The 19,151-nt window shown below is 50.8% G+C and overlaps 1 protein-coding gene across 2 annotated transcripts in view; it reads right to left on the bottom strand.

The window, feature by feature from the left end:
* Positions 1–2,820: 2,820 nt before the first annotated feature.
* Positions 2,821–19,151, bottom strand: part of Pnpla1 (patatin like domain 1, omega-hydroxyceramide transacylase) — a 38,824-nt gene continuing 22,493 nt past the window's right edge. The window contains exons 5-10 of one of the 2 annotated variants that reach the window (XM_026383692.2): positions 18,220–18,280; positions 12,162–12,767; positions 10,519–10,524; positions 9,628–9,712; positions 8,518–8,643; positions 2,821–3,687 (exon numbers count right to left, since the gene is read on the bottom strand). In XM_026383692.2, coding sequence (XP_026239477.2) covers positions 3,582–3,687; positions 8,518–8,643; positions 9,628–9,712; positions 10,519–10,524; positions 12,162–12,767; positions 18,220–18,280 — 990 coding nt within the window. In that variant the 3' untranslated portion in view covers positions 2,821–3,581. Of the gene's footprint in view, positions 3,688–8,513; positions 8,644–9,627; positions 9,713–10,518; positions 10,525–12,161; positions 12,768–18,219; positions 18,281–19,151 lie in introns of those variants that run through there. The other variant, XM_026383693.2, reaches the window with a different exon arrangement.

Consider the following 19,151-nt stretch of genomic DNA (forward strand, 5'->3'; position numbering starts at 1 on the left):
CAGTTACCCAGGTGTGCACTGCTCAAGAGGACCAGACCCCAGGAGGTACTGTCATAGCCGGAGCCTGCGGATTTATAGATTCAAGATGACAGTTTTTCAGCGGATGGAAGTGAAATGTCTTGTAAGGGGCTTGTTTTGTGTTTGCACAATGATGAAGAGTGGGGTGCTAGAGGCTCCTCATCCTACACAACTGAACAGATCCAAAGCTTGAGTCCCATGGATCATTTGCTTCACATCATGTCTCCCTGCGGGCCTGACAGGGCTGCAAACAGAGACCTGACTCCCTTGGACATGGCCTGGGACACGTGGCCATGGGGAGAGGACACTAAAACTTGGAGAGCAAACTTGGTGGATCAAATAGCCCTGTTGGGCCTGTGGCCCAGCCTGAGGGGGCAAGGGAGGGAGGAAGCCCAGGGTAGGGGGGCTCTGGGCACTTGGAGGGGACTGGCCTCAAACCTAAGGCAAAGTTTCCGGAAGTTCAGCCAGATGTATTGTGTCCAAAAGGTTTTTAGTTTTTATGTCGTTTCTGAGGAGTATGGGGGTGGGGTGGGCTATTTATGGATTATTTATGCAGCAGCCTTCAGGAACCCCGTGGTGCAGAGCCAGGTGGAACAGAGGTCAGGAACCTCTGTATCTAGCTTCTCATCAGGAGCCATGTCTTTGGGCTGTCGAGTGGTTGGTGTGAGTCTCTGATGCTGGCATCTGAGCCTCGTTTTTGTACTATATTATTTGATTAAATAAAGAAGTTGGCACAGCAGTGTGATCTGGATTACTCCAATGGAGGCCAGGCAGATGCCCTCCTGCTGCGTCCTTGATGATTGGGTGGGGACGAGGGACTTGTCCCCCGCCCCCAGGCTTCTCTCTGCATCCTCTCCAGGTGTCCCGTCCTTGGGGTGACAACTCACTGAGGCAGAAAAATAAAGGGTCCTGGGCTGGGGTGTCAGGAGACCCGGGATTTAGTCCAGCAGCCCCAGACTGGTGACCTTAGGGACAGGACATGTGCCCTGTTGGACCTGACATTCTGCCACTCCGTGGCTCCCACGGTGGCAGCTCTTTGTGCGTCTGGGGAGATCCAGGTTGGTCTGGAGTCTACATGATCTCTCATCCGTCCTGCACTCTGATGCCCAAATTCTGTCACTTAGCACCAAAATTTTTGTCCAGAAAACATGGTCTCCATAGAAAGCCATCGAATCTCCTTTTCCCTCTGTGACAGACGACACAGGATCTACTTCTCTTCAAACCCTTGAAGGCCCAATTATACTCTAAAGAGATCAGGAGAAGACGGCCTTGAAATCCTCACCTCACAGAGGAGGAAACCAAGGCGGGTGACTGGTTCAAGGTCACACAGCCACCCACGACCTATCTTGGTGCCCTCCACCATCTGATCCATGAGATCACAGAGTCAACCCACAGTTACCCAGCACTGGCGAGGTGCCGGGCGCCATGCTGACACTCTGGAATACCAGAGTGTGGCCCCTGTCCTCGGGATGCGCGTGGACCCACTGGTTATGGGGATTTTATGACAGTAGGAATACAGGGGGGTGGACTTGGTGGAGATGATGCATAAGGACAGGCCTCCCTCGCCGTCCACCAAGGCCACTTTTATGAGGGCACCCAGTGCATGGGACACGCTGCTGCCTTGAGAGTCCTTCAGAAGGTGGACGCGTGACCTCAGGACACTTGTCTCTGCTCCATGGTGATTCCTGGACAACGGGCTGGGCAAGGGGCAGCGGGGTCAGGCTGGGCAGGGTGTCACTCAGCAGCCTTGGAAGACAAGACGGTGCCTGGCCTCGGCCTTGACACCAGCAAGACCCCTGGTATCCAAGGACAGCACAGGGGCTTCACCCATGATCCACGAGCTTTGTTTTATTTATTTTGCGGGGGGGGGGCATCAGGGATTGAACTCAGGGGCACTCGACCACTGAGCCACATCCCAGCCCTATTTTGTAGTTTATTTAGAGACAGGGCCTCACTGAATTGCTCAGTGCCTCGCCATTGCTGAGGCTGGCTTTGAACTCGGGATCCTCCTGCCTCAGCCTCCTGAGCTGCTGGGACTATAGGTGTGGGCCACTGCGCCCAGTGTTGATTCCAAAAAAAAAAAAAAAAAAAGATAAAAAGGAGAAAGGAACAAATGAGAGTCACCAGCTTTAGCAAATAAAAGTCCAGGGTGCCCAGGTAATTCTGAGTCCCAGATAAACACACGATGATCACAGTAGGGACAGACTTCTAAAAACTACCGATTTGGTGTTAATCTGAAATTCGAATTTCACACCATGCCCCGTATTTTGTCTGGCCACATTCTCTTAATTATCTTGAAATCAGGGAAATAAATCAAAGCGAAGGCAAATCTGCAAGGGGATTTATTGATCCTTTCACTGATATTGAAAGCATCTGGGCTCTAAATACAGAACGAAGACAATAATCATTAGTAAGTTCAGTTCTTCTGGGTACCAAGGAATAAGTGTTCCCCAGAAGACAGAACCCCACTTCCTGGGCGTCACCTGCCTCTGGACTGCGGAGCACACAGAGGCCAGCCTGGACGAAAGGCCAGTGGCCAGGAGGGCCACTCGGGGGGACCCTCCTCTTCTCCGCCACACAGACCCCCAGCTGCTCCCTTGTCAGGAGCCGCCAAGGAGGCAGAGGACACACAGTCCCAGGACCCGGGCTCTCCTCGGGCTTCTCTATGGGGCATCTGGTCCCTGCAATGGCCCCCACCACAGCCCCCATCTCAGTTCACATCCGCACCCTCCCTCCCTGGGCTCCTGGGCTCCCGGCCCGTGGGCGGTGGTCCCTGGGTTTTGCATTCCTCTCCCACTCCAGCTCCCGTTTCCTCTCCCGGTTCCCGGCTTCCTAGGGAGAGGAGGGGATCCATTGCTTCTGGGCACCCCCCTCCACCACCAAGGGAGGGCTCCCCTCGCCCGGGTTCCACCAAGGACATGGCTTCCTGACTCATTCCCCTGGGGCAGCCCTGACTAGTGGCCAGGCCCCGTGGTGGCCAACCTCGTGGAAGGAAACTGGAAATGTGGATCTATGCTAAGTTATTTATGTTAAATAGATGTGGATTTATGTTATGGGAAGCTTCACGTTATTATTCAAGGGTCCTTTGCGGCTCTCCTGGGAGGTGATGAAAGGGTGTCTGAAACAGTATTCAGTGTCTAAAAGTTCGAGTGGTCCTTGGTGTTTCAGGAAGAGGTGGGGGTGGAACGGCCTCCAGATAGCTGAATACGGTGGTGCGGGTGGTACACTGTGCAAGGGTATGGTGCCGTATCAAGGAGGTAGGCAATTCATAGGCATAGAAATGTCCTTGGTATTGGTACAGATTTCTAGCAGTTGACAGTCAAGATCTTGTTTTAACAAATTCAATATAGCAACATTCCATCTGCTGACAGGTTCTCCAGAAAGGGGTGTCATCTCTCAGTTTCCGAGGTGCTGTATAGACTACGTTGTCCTTGACCATGACCAGGAGGGGGAAGGTGGGGGCAGAAATGAAGTTGGATTGACAGGATCAGGGGTCAGTGGAGCAACCTGGGAGAGGACAGGTAGGGTCTGGCCTTGGGGGACACCCAGAGGGATGCCACACCTCAGGGCGGGCTGTGTTCCTGGATCCGGCTGGGATGAGGCCTGTAGGTGACCCAAACTATGTCGGACGTGGAGAGCAGAGGGAAGTCCAGGGAGCAGGGTGCAGACCTGGGGGAACACATGTGAGAAGAAACAAGATACAGATGGGAAATAAGTAGAAGACCCAAGTTCCAAGACCCAAGTACTGTGTGACCCTGGGCAAGTCACTTGCCCTTTCTGGGCAATGGCAAAAAGACCCCTGCAGAGACCATCTCAGAGATATGCCTGGGCGTAGACTTGCATATTCTTGGATACTTTTCAAGTCTGTGGTTCTGCTGGGTGAGCCCTGCAGTGACTCCCCAGAACCACACCGGAAGCCCAGCCCATTAGCAGGCGCCTGAGCCAGCCTGGCTTACCCCTGCCCTGGTTCCAAGTTCACCTCCAGGCTTCTCCCTGCCTCCAACCTCAAGCTGGGAGTAGCTGCTTACAGACTGTGGGTTCCTGGCTCAGGCCACCCTGTGTGCCTGGAATGGCCCCCGTGTCCTCCATCCCCAGACTGGCTGACCTCTGCTCCTCCTCCTCCTCTTCCTCCTCCCTCCTCCTCACCTCCTCCAGGAAGCCTTCCCTGAGACCCTCCAGCTGACAGGATGAGCTGGCTGCCTCTCCTCTGTGTCCCCTCCCGTCCTAAGCCAGCGATTCTCAAACTCCATCGAGCTCAGACTCACCAGGTGATATGCAGACTGCTGGGCAGCCCTCGGTTCTTAGCCCAGTAGGTCTGGGCTGGACCAAGGTCTCCCAGGTGCCATGGCTGGCCTGGAGATCTGACCTCTAACAGAGGCCGATTTCCCTCCAATGAACTGAGCACAGACCATCATAGCCTCTATGTCCACCAAAGAGTAGGGATTAACTGAGAGTTGTTTGAGTAAATAGAAGCCAACAAGCCCAAGGGCACTATGAAAGAAAACTATACTGTACTCTGTAGTAGACAGGCTAAAGTGGACTTGTGACATCAACGCACGCTGTTACTGGATATGGACCACGTGTCAAGTTCAGCTCAGGCTTGGTACTGCAGGTGCCACTGGACCTAGTCCAGCGATGCCCTGCAATATTTTACTCACGTGAGGCTCTGCTGTGTGATTTCCTCGATGCCTTCACCCCTCTGAGCCCGCCCACCCCACAGGGTTAAGATAATTGAATGTGACACAGAGTCCTGGCACTTGATAACCCTTCAACACATTCTTCAAAATCCTCACCATCAGGAAGCCAGCGCCTGGCCCACCAGACATGCAAGCACTTGAGAAGCTCAGTGGGTGTGACATGTGCTGGTGACATAGGAGCGGGCAGCCAGGCCAATGGGACAGGCCCAGACACTAACGACAAGTCAGCACAAAAAATAGGTGCTGTTTAAATCAGCAGGGAGAGAACAGATGGCCTAACTAAGTGGCTCGGAGATGACTGGTCAGCTAATTTGGGGAAAATTTAAGCGTGTTAGTTTTCACCAGTTTGAAATAAAATTAAAAGATTGAGACAAGCTGGGTGCGGTGGCACAAGCCTATAACCCTAGCCGCTTGGGAGGCTGAGACAGGAGGATTGCAGGTTCAAAGCCAGCCTCAGCAACAATGAGGCCCTAAGCAACGTAGCAAGACCCTGTCTCTAAATAAAATATAAAATAGGGCTGGATGTGGCTCAGTGGTCGAGTGCCCCTGAGTTCAATCCCTAGTATTGCAAAAATAAATGAATAAACAAATACAAATAAATGAAGATTGAGACAGGTGCACATCTCTTATCTAAAGCCCTGGTGGGCAGATGTGCTTGAGAACCAAACTTTCTCCAAACTTTAGAGAAAGAAAAACAGTGCTTTGGTTAAAGTGTTTTGTAACTCCCCCATAGGGTGTGGGAGCACCCCACAGTGAGTCACATTATATTTCTACAGGCAAGTTAAAAAATTCATACCACGTGGAAGAAAGGCCACAAATAATTTAACCTCTGGCAACAGTGACGATTTTGCTGTCAAGAATGACCACAGGTGTTTGTTTTTTCAGAGTATCTTCCAACTCTGAATTGCAGGTAAGGAACAGTGGACCTGGGATGCCTAGCATTGGTGAGCTTGCATGTAGGAAGATCTACTCTCTAGTTCATTTGCTGATGGGAGTGTAAGTTATAATCCCCTCAAGGACGATTTGGTCATACCTTTGGTCAACCTTTGGTCATTTGGTCAACCTACCCCAAATATAGACCTTTTGACCTAGCAATTCCAGTTCTAGAAAGGTACACACCAAAGGGACAGTTGGGTATGTGTGTCCAAGAAAAGTGTTCAGAGGGGACATTTATCACAGCAATGTCCTTAAGATCGAGAAAGTAGAAACAACCTAAATGTCCATCTGCAGGGGATCGATGAAACAGGCAATGATACACTCACACCAATGGAATACTACAGATCCATTACAGACTTGATAAATCTATATTTGACATGGAAAGAAGCAGCGATATACCATTTAGTCCAAAAACAGGCTATAAAATATTATGTAGCATATGATGCCATTTTCATAAAAATAAAAAGTACATGTCTGTCTGCATATGCTTAAAATATGGAAGTTTTCTTCACCAAAATCTTAACATCTGGGTGGTAGGGTTTCTGGAGATTTTTTACTTTCTATTTATGCTTTTCTAAATTTGTAATGAGAGCATGTTGTTTTTAAAACCAGAAAAAGTAATAAAATTTCTCATCCTATAAAGAGTGAAGGTATTAAAAAAATAGGGATAATGTCTTTCTCAAGTGACGCTTAAGCTGTGCTAAAATAGAGTCCCCCACCCAGAGTCTGAGTGGGTGGCTTGTCTCTGTGTGTCCTCCTCGTGGTCAGAGACCCTCTCTCTGCTCCTTCCTCTTGGCACCCGAGGTTTTCAAGCTGCCTCAGACTCCCCAAATGTCCCGCACAGGCCTGGGCACTAATCACGGGACTTGACGCGTCTTCGGTAGCCAGAATGACACAGGATGCTTGCACATTCGGCTTCTCATTTAAGTCCCAAATAACTGAGGGATGAAGTAGATCAGGGAGAAAATGAGATTCCCATTGAGTAAAGGGACCAGCCTAATGAGGGCCAAACCCTGTGACTTCTGACTCCTGGGCCAGTGTTCCTACCACCCTGTGCATCAAGACACCAGGCACAGATGACTTGGATGGGATCCTGGCTCTGCCACATACCAGCGGCGTGGCTTTGGGCATGTGATTTAATGTCTCTGTGCCACAGTGTCTGGAACATAAGTACTGTGTACATTTTAATTATTATTATTATTGCATTCACATTTGAATAGGGGGAAATTCAATGAAAACCCCAAGAACAGGCTCTCTCATGTAGGAAATTTGGGGAGTCTGGTATAAGTAGGAGGAATTGGGGGCAGGACAGGTGTCCTCCTTTTCCATTTGCAGCCTTCAGGCTGTCTCTTAATGGGGGGGGGACAGTTCTATAATCCAGAGTAGAAGACTACTGAACTTTTATTGGAGGAGAGACGAGGCCGAAGAGGAAAGCCAGGCTGATCCCCATCTCCACCTGCTCTAGGAGAAGAGCATGCCTGGACTGACTTTGGTCCTGGGATGAAGGGGACATGGAACAGAATCAGTGTGGACCTGGAGCCTAGGCAGAGCTATCCAAGTCAATGGATAGACCCAAGGAAGAAAAAAAAAAGGTTGTCATTTTAATCCACTGAAATGGGGTTGTTTGTTATGCAGCAACAACTGCCGAATACAATCTGCATCAGACCATGGATTTGCATGTCTGCCCTGTAATGTTTATTCTGGCCTCTCTCCTGTTGCTGGCAGGGTTATCAGCAGGGACCAGGAGTTTATTCAGAACTAGCCCATGAATGAGACCGTGTCACTTGTGATTGCAGCCTGGGAGGCAATGAGCAGATATCTCCTCTCAGATCCCTCCCCATTCTCCTTCCCTGGCTTCTCTGGAGCTTCTCTTTTCTGCCCTAACCCAGGCCTTTGAAGTTCAGAGCAGCGAAGGTGCCTATAATTAAGATCACCCAAGAGGAACTCGCCTCCAGGCAGCTCATCCTCATCTGTGAAGGAGGCTGCAGGCACCTGGCCCAGGGCAGTCTGTGAGACCACAGCAGACTGCCTGCTTCCTTAGAAGACACCTCCATCTGCAGGTTCATCTACTAAGGGAGCTCCGGCCGATCGCACAGTCCCCCTGCCCAGCTGCGGTGGGAAGAGAACTGGCCCTGGAATCAAGGAGCCTGAGTCTGGGCCTGGCTGGTCCTCCTAGCTCCAGGGGTGCCCTACACCTATGATGGACCTGCTTAAATTCCCATGAATGAACTTGACCTTGAGCTCCTAGAGACAGAGAGATGAACCCTCAAAGGTCAGGGAAATCTTGAGGCTGGAGACAAAGGAACAGAGCAAGAACAATCCCAGACCAATTCCATGACCCCAGGAACCTCCAGCTGCCTACAGTCCTGTCTGCTCCCTGCCCACACTGTCATCCAGAAAGGGACCTGAGGGTTTGCCCCACTTCCTGAGCAGCTCTGAGAATCCCCTTCCCACCACCTGCACCCCCCACCCACCAAGTCCATATTTACCCAGACTCTGCTATGGGCTTTGGGCTATGAGGGTAAGAAGGACCCTCATCCAGCTGAAATCCTTAGGCCTCCCTGGGGACCCCCACTCGGGACAGGGACAATCAGGAAGGATGTTGCTTTGAGAAGCGATTCACACAGTTGATTGCATTCGACTCTCCTGATCTTATGAGCTGGTAGGTATCACCCCCATTTGGCAGATCAGGAAATGAAGGCTCAGAGAAGCCAAGCGTCCTGACTGTGGCCACAGAGTGAGGCTGAGGCAGAGGGATTTCTTGTCTCCAAAGCCCAGTCTCCCTGCCCCCCTGCTTCTAGAATGTTCCTGAGGCAGTCTCCAGAGCTGGTCCCCAGGGATTTAAAAAAAAACATAAGAGGCTCACTGCACTTTGCTGCCTGGTTTTTTGGCCCGCGGTTGCCTCGGAAAGCCTTTTTGGGTGCTGCTTGGTTTTGGTTTGTTCTTCTTGAATACCTTGTTCACCCAGTTTGCATCCTCAGCCGGGCTCTCCCTGGGCAAAGACAGGAAGTAGGTGGTTTGTTAGTGGCCCATCCCACGTCCATCACTCTAGGGTCCTGCTGTAGCTCAGGAGGAGGACCCATGGGGTGGCCGAGCACCAGAGATGCCCAGCAAACACTGATGGATACTGATGAATATTTACCTAACACCATGCCAACCAGGCCACTGAGACTCAGACTTGTATTCACTATTAGATGGAAATGCAGACGTTTAAGTGATGTGAACACAATGCAAAATCTATTCGTAAGCTCAAAATCATGACATTTATACAAACTCTGTCAAAAAGTTGTAGAGTTAAAATTAAGCATAATGAGGCGGGAAGAGATGGCTTGGTAAGTTGGATCCCATGAGGGGTACGACCATTGACGGTGAGGCTGCTCAGGCCCTACTCTCCAGACCTGCAGCTGCCAACCCTGGACCTGGCCAGTCAGGGCTGTCCCAGGGGGGGATGAAGTTGTGGGTGGGATTGGGAGAAAGGTGCTTGACTCACCTCTGATCTCCCCTGGCGAACCCAGTTGCCATCCATCCAGCCAGGAGCCCAGGTAAGTAGCCCCCAGGGAACATTAAAAAAAAATATGGGGGTCTAGAACCCCAGACCCTCTCATGATGGCCGTAAAGATAAAAATTCAGTCTGCTGAACACACTGGACAATTCGCGCACATCTAAGAAGGGCTCCCCTCCATCAGACGGTGCAGGGGCTGCGGAGGCCGGCCGGATGCTGCTCCCGGCTTTGAACTGTGGCTCCACCGACAGTAAAACACGGGGCGCGTCTGCACGCTGCACCCACAGGGGCGTCCCCGGTGTGCAAAAGGAGGGATCCGAGGAGCACAGCGTCCTCCACGCCAGCAGGCTGGTGCCCACACGGCGGAGGACAGAATGGGACACGGGAACCACGCAAGCCAGAGCAGGGTCGCCACGTCCCGGGGCCCTGGCCTGTCTCCTAGCGGGGCCCCTTGCTCCCAGGGAAGGCACTTACGTCCCGCGAGGCCGGCTGGTGGTTTCCTTCCCGGGGACGAGGACGCGAGGTACCGCACTTTGGGGATTTGCAGAGGCGAGGGGAGCTTCAGGCAAAGCAAAAACACAGGAGACGTGAGCGACAGGGGGCCCTGGCGGGGACTTGGGGTTTTGTTTTATGCCAGGGATTGAACTCGGGTGCGTAACCACTGAGCCTCTTCCCTGGCCCATTTTGTTCTTTTTTATTTTGAGAAAGAGTCTTGCGAAGTGGCTCAGAGCCTCCCTAAGTTGCTGAGGCTGGCTTTGAACTTGCAATCCTCCTGCTTCAGCCTTCTGAACCACTGGGATTACAGGCATGTGCCACTGTAATTGGCACTTGGTCCTCAGAATGGAGAATATCGATCATGACCATCACTCTTAAGCAAGCTCTCTGTTTTCAGTGAGGATGGGATGCAGGCTAGCCGAAGATAATTGTGTGGTAGATATCAATATAAGTAGTATAAAATATAGATTTCCCTATCTGAAGTTCCTTTGCTAGGATCCTCTGGGATGTCCCTAGGTGTCCCCAATCTATTTGCAGTGAAGCTTGCCCATTGTTTATAGATTTTCCTAAGGCCATTTGCAATTCTGTCCCCAAATAACACCCGAGCCATCACTGAATCACAGAAGGCACTGAACCCAAGGGGGTCCCCTCTGCCTAACTCCCACAGTTAGGTAGATGTTGCTGTAAGTGGAGCTGTAAGGCTCCACTGTAGGTTGTGACAGATTTTCAGCTTTGGTACTTTTGCCATTGAGGCCAGATACTTCTTTGGTGCAAGAGCATCCCTGTCCTTTGCCTACTAGGTGACATCCAAAAATATCTCCAAATATTGCTAGATGCCTCCTAGGATTAGGATCACTTCTAGCTGAGAACCAACCACTGGCCTGTCTGTGCAGCCTCAGCATGAGTGAAGAAAGCCAACTCAGGGCCAGGTCTGCTCAGGCTCTGCATTCAGCCACCTTTATGTTCAAGGGTGACCAGCTGCAAATAAACACATTATACTGGCCAGGTGCAGGAGCACACACTCTCAGCAGCTCTGGAGGCACGAGGATGGTGAGTTCAAAGCCAGCTTCAGCAATGGCAAGGCACTAAGCAACTCAGTGAGACCCTGTCTCTAAATAAAATACAAAATAGGGCTGAGGATGTGGCTCAGGGGTCGAGTGCCCCTGAGTTTAATCCCTGGTACCCCTCCCCAAAATGCATTGTACTTTAACAGGAAATTAGAAAGCATGTAAAATCCTTCAATTTTTCGACTCCTAAGACAAAAACAATAAGACATGTTTTTGTCTTATTGTGATTAAAAGAATAAAGGTTAATCTATTCCAGAGAAAAGGGGTCACTTCTGACTTGGGATAGAGCCCCAAAGAAGCAAACCTTGATAATCTGGGCTTTTAACTATGGAAGTTTGGCTTGGGGACTGTGAGGACCACCTGTCCATCCTCTGGGCTGCTCTCCTCCTGCCCACACCCAGGCCACCCTTGGTGGTCACACGCATCTCCTCTTCACTCTGTATGTGCCTTCCACTTTCTTACTCTGCACCTGAGCCTCTTGAATGTGAATCTGAAAGCTCTTTCTTATCCATCCCATACACCACAATTATCAAAAACCTGTTCATTTAGCTCCTGTCACCTCCAAGAAGCCTCTCTTATTCTTATTCCCCAGAGAGAAGTGGTCAGATTTTCTATGAACACCCTCCAACGTGGGTTTTGTTACTTATGCTTTCAACTTGTGGGGACGCATGTTGTCCCTTAGGCTGGAGAGATTTTATGGGGGTAATGAAGCAAAAACAGTTCATCTGGGTAGCCCCATAAGGTCTTTTCTCAAACTCTCTATAGGGAACAATTGGTTTTAAAAAATTATTTGCAGGACTGGGATTGTGGCTCAGCAGTAGAGCACTCGCCTAGCACGAGCGGGACCCGGGTTTGATCCTCAGCACTACATAAAAATAAAGGCATTGTGTTGTGTCCATCTACACCTAAAAACTAAATATTTAAAAAATTATTTGCAATCTTTAATGGGCTGTATTCTTGTAAACTACAATTCAAATGCATTAGTAGAAAATTGATCAAACTGTTGGGGCTCTGCACTCATTTCATCGTGACCTAGTAACAGTGCCGAGGCTGGCCGCCATCTGTGGACCACTCCTGAGTATCACCGCCTAGCACCGCACAGGGGCTTTCACCATTAAGTTCCACTGAAGCAGCCTTGCAGCAGTTCAAATGGGAGTGGGCACAATCACCACGGGCTGGTGAAAAAGACAGAGAGCCGAACCCCACCCCGTTTGTGACTTAGTAGGTCTGTGGTTGGACCTGAGAATTGTCATTTCTAACAAGTTCTCAGATGATGCTTTCTAACTGGTTGGAGGGACCACTTTGAGAATCACAGCACCAAAGGAACAAAGAGATGGTGATCGCACTGCCCCCTTGTGGTGGTCTGAGCTCATAACAAGCAGAGCGGCTAAAGCTTGCTGAGAACTCAGACAGGAGAATGCAGTGGGCAGCCAGAGGGGTCCCTACCTTGGGGCTGTTCTGGGCCCAGTTCCTCCACAGGTGGTTGTGCAGGCAATGCTAAAGGAGAGCCTCCAGGCGATGGTTGTGATGTCCCCGCAGCTGACGGCCCCAGGGGTGGCCTGGGTGATGTGTGTGCCTGGGAGGGTGGTGAGCTGAGTGGCAGTCCAGATGGTTGTATCTGCTGCCCAGGTGACACAGGTGACAGCTCAGGTGGTACAAAAGGCAGTGGCGGGCCAGGTACTGGGCTGGGTGATAAGTGCCCAGCTGAGCCAGAGGTTGGTGGCACAGGTGGCAAATCACCTGAAGACAGTGGCAGTGATGAGGTCTTTGGTGGTGCAGGTGGAGGTTTGAACGTAGGGACAGGTGGAGAGGCAGGTGACTGCACAGGGCACTCGAACGTGGACTGGGGAGTCTTCACGGGTTGGGGCACAGGCGGGTGGCCATCCCCGCCGGCCCCCTGGGGACGAAGCTCTGAGGGTTCCTCCCGCCGGGTTGGGGGGCTCGGCTGGCTGCGCTCGGGGCACTCATGGCCAAGGGCGAGTTCTATCTGGCAGTACACTTCCACGCGGGGGAACAACACTGTCCTGGACGGGGAATCCAGGTAGGCAGCATCTGGGGAGAACAACGCCCTGGGTCACAGGCAGCCTGACGAACCCCGACATCACCCAGCATCTGCAAAAACGGTCCCCAAGTTATCTTCATAAATGGGACTAGTGCGCTCCATGGCCTTTCTCTCCTTACTTCAACTCGCAGTGAGAAAAATAAGCATGATTCTCCCTGGATCCGGGAGTCTACAGTCTAGGGTGGGGAGGCAGACACCGCCCAAGTAGTCTAAGAAAAGCTAAGAAATAAACCGTGGCCCTTAGTTAATAATGATGTATCAATATCCATTGGTTAATTGGAACAAATGTGACATACGGTGTATCCTATTACATATATACCATATTATAACATTTAATGATGTGAGACTTCAATAACAGAACCGGACACAGTGGTGCAAGCCTGTAATCCCAGCGACTCGGGAGCCTGAGGCAGGAGGATCACAAGTTAGAGGCCAGCCTGAGCAACTTAATGAGACCCTGACTCAAAAAATAAAAAGGGCTGGGGATGAAGCTCTGTAGTAAAGCACCTCTGGGTTCAATTCCCAGTACCAAAAATAATAATGATAATCATAAGAAGAGGAGGAGGAGGAGGAGGAGGTGGAGGAGGAGGAGGAGGAGGAGGAGAGTGCACTGAATCTCCCTGTACTATTTCACTTTTTTTTTTTTTTTGGTTTTGTTTTCATACCTGGAATTGAGCCCAGGGGCACTTAACCACAGAGCCACATCCCCAGCCCTTTTTTGTATTTTATTTAGAGACAGGTTCTCACTGAGTGGCTTAGGTTCTCACTGAATGGCTTAGGGCCTCACTGCTGAGGCTGGCTTTGAACTTGAGGTCCTTCTGCTTCAGCCTCCCAAGCTGCTGGGATTCCAGGGGTGCACAATCTCACTCAACCTATTTCACAAATTTTCTATAAGTCTTAAACGATTATACAAATCATTATTAAAAGGGGGTATGGGAAGACAGCTGAGCAGACACTTCACCAAGAAGACATGGATGGCAAACAAGCAAATGAAAGATGCTTAACATGGTTAGTCATTAGGGAACTGCAAATCAAACCCCAGTGATACCTCCGCACACCTACTGGAATGGCTGAAGCTAAGTGACCCACCATACTATTGTGAAAATCTGGAGAAACTGGAGCTCTCACCCACTGCAGGGGGGTGGGGAACGGAAGGTGGTACAGTGACTTGGGAAGCAACTTGGCAACCTCTTAAAAGTCAAACACATATTCTGGTTATAGATCCAAAGGCACCAAAAACAGGATTCTAAAGAGAAATTCATACCCCTCATGTTCATCACGGTATTAATCACAATAAGGAAGGGGGAACACCTGCGGCCCATCAGCAGATCAATGGATAAGGACGACATGGTACAAACGAATGGCTGAGCCTGAAGGTGGAGGGGAACCCTGCACCTCCCACGACACGGACCAACCCGAGGACGCTGTGCCAGGTGACATAAGCCAGTCACTTATGTCACACTATCTGATTCCATGTCTATGAGATATCTAAAGTAGCCAAACATGTAGAAAGTCAGTGACCAGAGGCCGGAGGAGGAGGAACAGAGGAATCGGCGACCAGTGGCTATGGAGTCTCAGTTTTGCAAGATGAAGAAGTTCTAGCGTTCTGTTGCACAACAATATGAACCTCAACTGTGTACTTTAAATGATTTACAGTTATTTTTCCACAATTAAACTCTATGTGGCACAGGCCTGAAATCCTAGCGACTCAGGAGGCTGAGGCAGGAGGATCACGAGTTCAAAGCCAGCCTCAGCAACTTAGTGAAGCCCTAAGCAACTCAGCGAGACCCTGAATCTAAATAAAATACAAAAAAGGGGTGGGGGGGCTGGGGATGTGGCTCAAGCAGCAACTCGCTCACCTGGCATGCGCGGGGCGCTGGATTCGATCCTCAGCACCACATAAAAATAAAATAAAGATGCTGTGTCCACCAAAAACTAAAAATAAATATTTTTTAAAAAGGGGGTGGGGATGTGGCTCAGTGGTCGAATTCTTAGGGCTCAATCCCCAGTACCAGAAAAAAACAAAAAAACTATATGTGTTAAATATACACATACCACACAATCCAGTTTTCCATTGTTTACCCAAGAGAAATGAAGATGAGTGTCCATACAGACACTTATGGGCGAGTGTTCAAGCAGCTTGGTTGATAACAGCCCAAATCGGGAAGCAATCTGACTGTCCATCAGCAGGCAATGGACCAGCGAGCTGTGGGTGTGCTCACCAGGTGGGTGGGAAGGGAAAGGTAAAAAAAAAAAAAAAAAAAAAAAAAAAAAAAAAAAAGTGAAACTGTTTCTATTTGCAAGAACATGGGTGAACCTGGGAATACTTCTGCAGAGTGACGGAATCCAGATAAGAGAGAATTCGAGCTATCAGATTCTATTTATCAAAATTTTAGAAAATGCAAATTCCCCGGTGATGACAGAAAACAGTCTGGGATTGCTTGGGAAGGACGGTGGGGGCAGTCCTGAAAGGGCACTTTTTGCCTTGATTGTGGTGATGTTTCCGCAGGGTGTGTGTGTGTGTGTGTGTGTGTGTGTGTGTGTGTGTGTGAGAGAGAGAGAGGAGAGAGAGAGAGAGAGAGAGAGAGAGAGAGAGAACAAGAGAGAGAGAGAGAACGTATCTGATTGTGAGAGGGAGGAAGGAGGAGAGAAGCGGAGGGAGGGCTGGGCATGCAGGGTGTCCCATGGGTGTTTGGAGGTGGCGCCCACCGAGTGCCAACCTCGCCCGGCTCCCTGTCCCCACGGCTGCGTGACAGTGTGGCTTTTCGAGCGCGCCAGCGCAGGGCAGGCGGCTGCAGGGGAGGCCGAGGGTGGGGAGCCCGGCAGCAGGAATGGGGAGGAGGATGGGAGCCCTTGGGAGGGAGGAGAAGGAGGACGCGAGGAGGTGACATGGGGAGTTGGCCGCGACACCTTTCGGGATGTGGCTTCTTGCCAGAGGTGACCCCCATCCAGAAAGCAGCCAGGCTGCTCCCCAGATGGCAGGTGGCACCAACCGAAATGTCTCCGGATGTGTCGGCTCCTGTTCACATCCAGGGCCAGGAGGAGAACCCAGTCCCGCCCGGGACCCCTAGGAGCCGGTGCTGGAGGCAGACTGCCCGAGAGCAGGCGCGCATGCGCACACTGGAAGAGAGAGAGCCCTGTACTCAGCCGGAGCCGGCGTGAAAAGTTTTCCTGCCTGGAGCTGAATCTGCTCCTACTTGGTGTGATCCCAGGGCCACTGGAGACTCTGCCACCCTCGACTGCTCTGCCTCGAGTGTTCCGGGGACGCCTGGAATCCTACCACTTGGTTTCATCCTTGGGGTTTAACGCTGTCAATCAAACCTGTGCAAATGTCCGCACCAGCCGTGGGCAGAGGGTGAGGAGGGTGGAGGGCGTGAGGTCCCTCCAGAGGGTGCAAGAAGGGTCACGGACAAGGGGGCGGCTAATGACGCTGCAGAGCCACTTTGTGACTGTCCCCAGGACTCGTCCTGAGAGAAAAAGAAAATACATTCCAGGGGAGAGATGCCACTGTGGGCAGGTGTCCAGGGGGCTCCCGGGCTGGGGACTGGAATCTGCTCCAGGATCTGCCCCAAATGGGGGGGATCTTCAAACTCCAAGTCCCCCACACCGACCACCCCTGCGGAAAGGGTGGGGGTCCTGGGGGAGGCCTGCCACCCCTCCTGTTGCCGAGCTCGGTCGCTGAGCCTCCTTCCATTCCCCACCCATACTCCTGGGGTCATCTATGTTTCAGACCCTTGGGCTCCAATCGTCCCAGCTGTCACCAGAATAAATGTGGAGGAAGAGGGGGCTGTTCAAGGGAGTCCACATGAGGTGGCATCTGCCCTTTGGATGGGTAAGAAGCGGGCCTTTCACCAAGGCCAGAGGGGGCAGTGGGATGAATTGGCTGCTGCTGTGGTGACCTCAGTAAGTGGCCTAGGCGAGGCTTGGGGTGGGCCCTCCTGGTGCAGGGGGCAGGGGTGGCCAGCCTCAGGGAGCCAGGCAGAGTCCCAGGCAGAGTTCCAGGTGGCCCAGAGCAGAGGCCCAGTGTGATTCTCCCCAGCAGGGGGGCCCCCGGCCCCTCAGGGGAGCTCAGGCTCTGGGCTCAGGCCTTGTGTGCTCCAATCCTTTAATCCTTCAGTCAGTCTCTGAGCTAGGCTCCAAGATTAGCCTCCTTTTACAGATGAGAAAACTGAGGCCCCAGAAGATTAGTTACCTTCTCAAGATCCTACTGTTAAGTAGGTGTTGGGCTCTAGGATCTAAACTCCACCCTTTGATAAAAAAATATTTTTTTTTTTAGTTGTAGATGGACACAACACCTTTATTTTATTTTATTTTATTTATTTTTAGGTGGTGCTGAGGATCAAACCCAGTACCTCACACATGCTAGGCAAGCACTCTACCACTGAGCCAAAACCTCAGTCCCTAAGCTCTTTTTAAAAAAATAGATTAGGAAGCAAAGGTTCAGAGAGGGAAAGTGATTTTCCCAAGATCACACAGTTTGACATGGGAGCAGGGATGGGAGGGACCCAGGGCTACTTGCCTTCTGAGCCCATGTACTGTCCAGTTCTTTCCAACCTCCTGGGCCCCCTTGTTAGGAGAAAGGATCCAGGAGAAAGTAAAGACATAGGGCAAGAGTTACTGAAAAATGTAGGAACTACTTTGAAGAAGGAAAAAAAAAAGTGAACAAATCCTAGAAAGAAAATTCCATTTAATCCTTAATCTCATCCCTGAAGGTTTTTGGGTTTTGCAGTCCTGGAAAAAGAACCAACCCAGGGCCTGTGCATGCTAGGCGGGCGCTCTGCCTCTGACCTCATCCCCACTCCTTCTTATTTTCTGTTTTGAAACAAGGTCTAAGTTGCCAAGGCTGGCCTTGAACTCGTGAGCCTTCTGCCTTGGCCTCCTGAGTCCCTGGGGTCACAGGCGGGCACCACGGCTCCTGGCTCTTTTCATTTCTTATAACAAAGACATTTGGTGGCCTTCCTGGGGCGAGAGCATTTCACACAGGTCCTTGGAATCATCCCACCACCCTGAGGATGCACAGAGGGACACGGGTGCAGGGACCACCCTTCCGGACCAGCATAGGGCAAGGCCTCTCCTCTCTGGATTGTGCTCCGTCTTCCATGAATATCTCTAGTCCCCTCTAGTTCTCAATAACAACATGACCTTATTGGAAAGACTAAAGTGGAAGAGAAGGAATGGAATGAAAAGAAACTTCTCCAGGGAGACTGGACTGTGCAGCTCCTAGACATGGTTCCTAGACTCATAGGTACCCTGTCCCATGAGTCAGCCCCACAGCCCCCTTTCCACGGGGGTCTGATCCTTATTTGTGGCCACAGTGACCTTTGTCAAGCCCTTGTCCCCATTTCCGTCTCTCCAGGCCACAAAGGTGGGGCACTGTCCCTCAACTCAGCCCTTCCTCTCCAGTCCTCCACCTCCCTCCCCTGGGGTCCCACAGGTACTTACTCAGCCTCCTCAAATACATCACTGTGTCCTCGTAGCCTCGGTAGTAGTAATCCTGCAGGATCTGGGGGTGGGCACCAGAAAATAACCAGGCTGCAGTGATGGACAGAGTCATGGTCCCCTCCCCACCAAGAGCAGCCACTTGCATTGCTCCTGCACTTTACTTGTGGGCTCTTCAGAGTTTACTCATCCAGTGTCCCATCCCTCACCATCTACAAGGAACTGAGGAGCAATTCCTGATCCTGGTCCCTAGGGATGCCGTGTTAGGGTGTCCCTCCCCTCACAGCACATCACCAGCCTCCCCTGGCAAGAAAGGGTGAGAACAATAGCCAAGCTACGGAACCAACCTAGGTGCCCTTCAACAGATGGATGGTTTAAGAAAATTTGGTGTATATGCACACAATGGAATATTTCTCAGCCATAAAGAATAATGAAATTATGGCATTTGCCAGTAAATGGATGTAACTGAAGACTATTATGCTAAATGAAATAAGCCAATCCCCAAAAAGCCAAAGGCAGAATGTTCTCTCTGATATGACTCACAATAAAGGGGTGGGGGACAATAGAAGTACTTTGGATTAGACAAAGGGGAATAAAGGGAAGGCAGGGGATGGGAATAGGAAAGACAGTAGAATGAATCAGACAGAACTTTCCTCTGGTCATATATGAATACACAACCAGTGTAACCCACACCAGGTACAACCACAGGAATGGGAAGTTATACTCCTTGTATGTCTGATGTTTCAAACACATTCTACTGTCATGTGTAACTAAAAAGAACAAATTAAATTAAAAAAAATAAACAAGGGGTGAGAAGTTCCGGGGAGTTTCAGAGAAGATGCCTTCAGGCCACATGAAGAGCAGAATTTGGAGTTTGGGTTCAAGCTCCAATGTGACCTTTTATTGGCTGTGTGACAGGAAGCCCCTCAGAGCCT

The sequence above is a fragment of the Urocitellus parryii genome, chromosome 8 (assembly GCF_045843805.1).
Source record: "Urocitellus parryii isolate mUroPar1 chromosome 8, mUroPar1.hap1, whole genome shotgun sequence".
In the NCBI taxonomy this organism is placed as follows: Eukaryota; Metazoa; Chordata; class Mammalia; order Rodentia; family Sciuridae; genus Urocitellus; species Urocitellus parryii.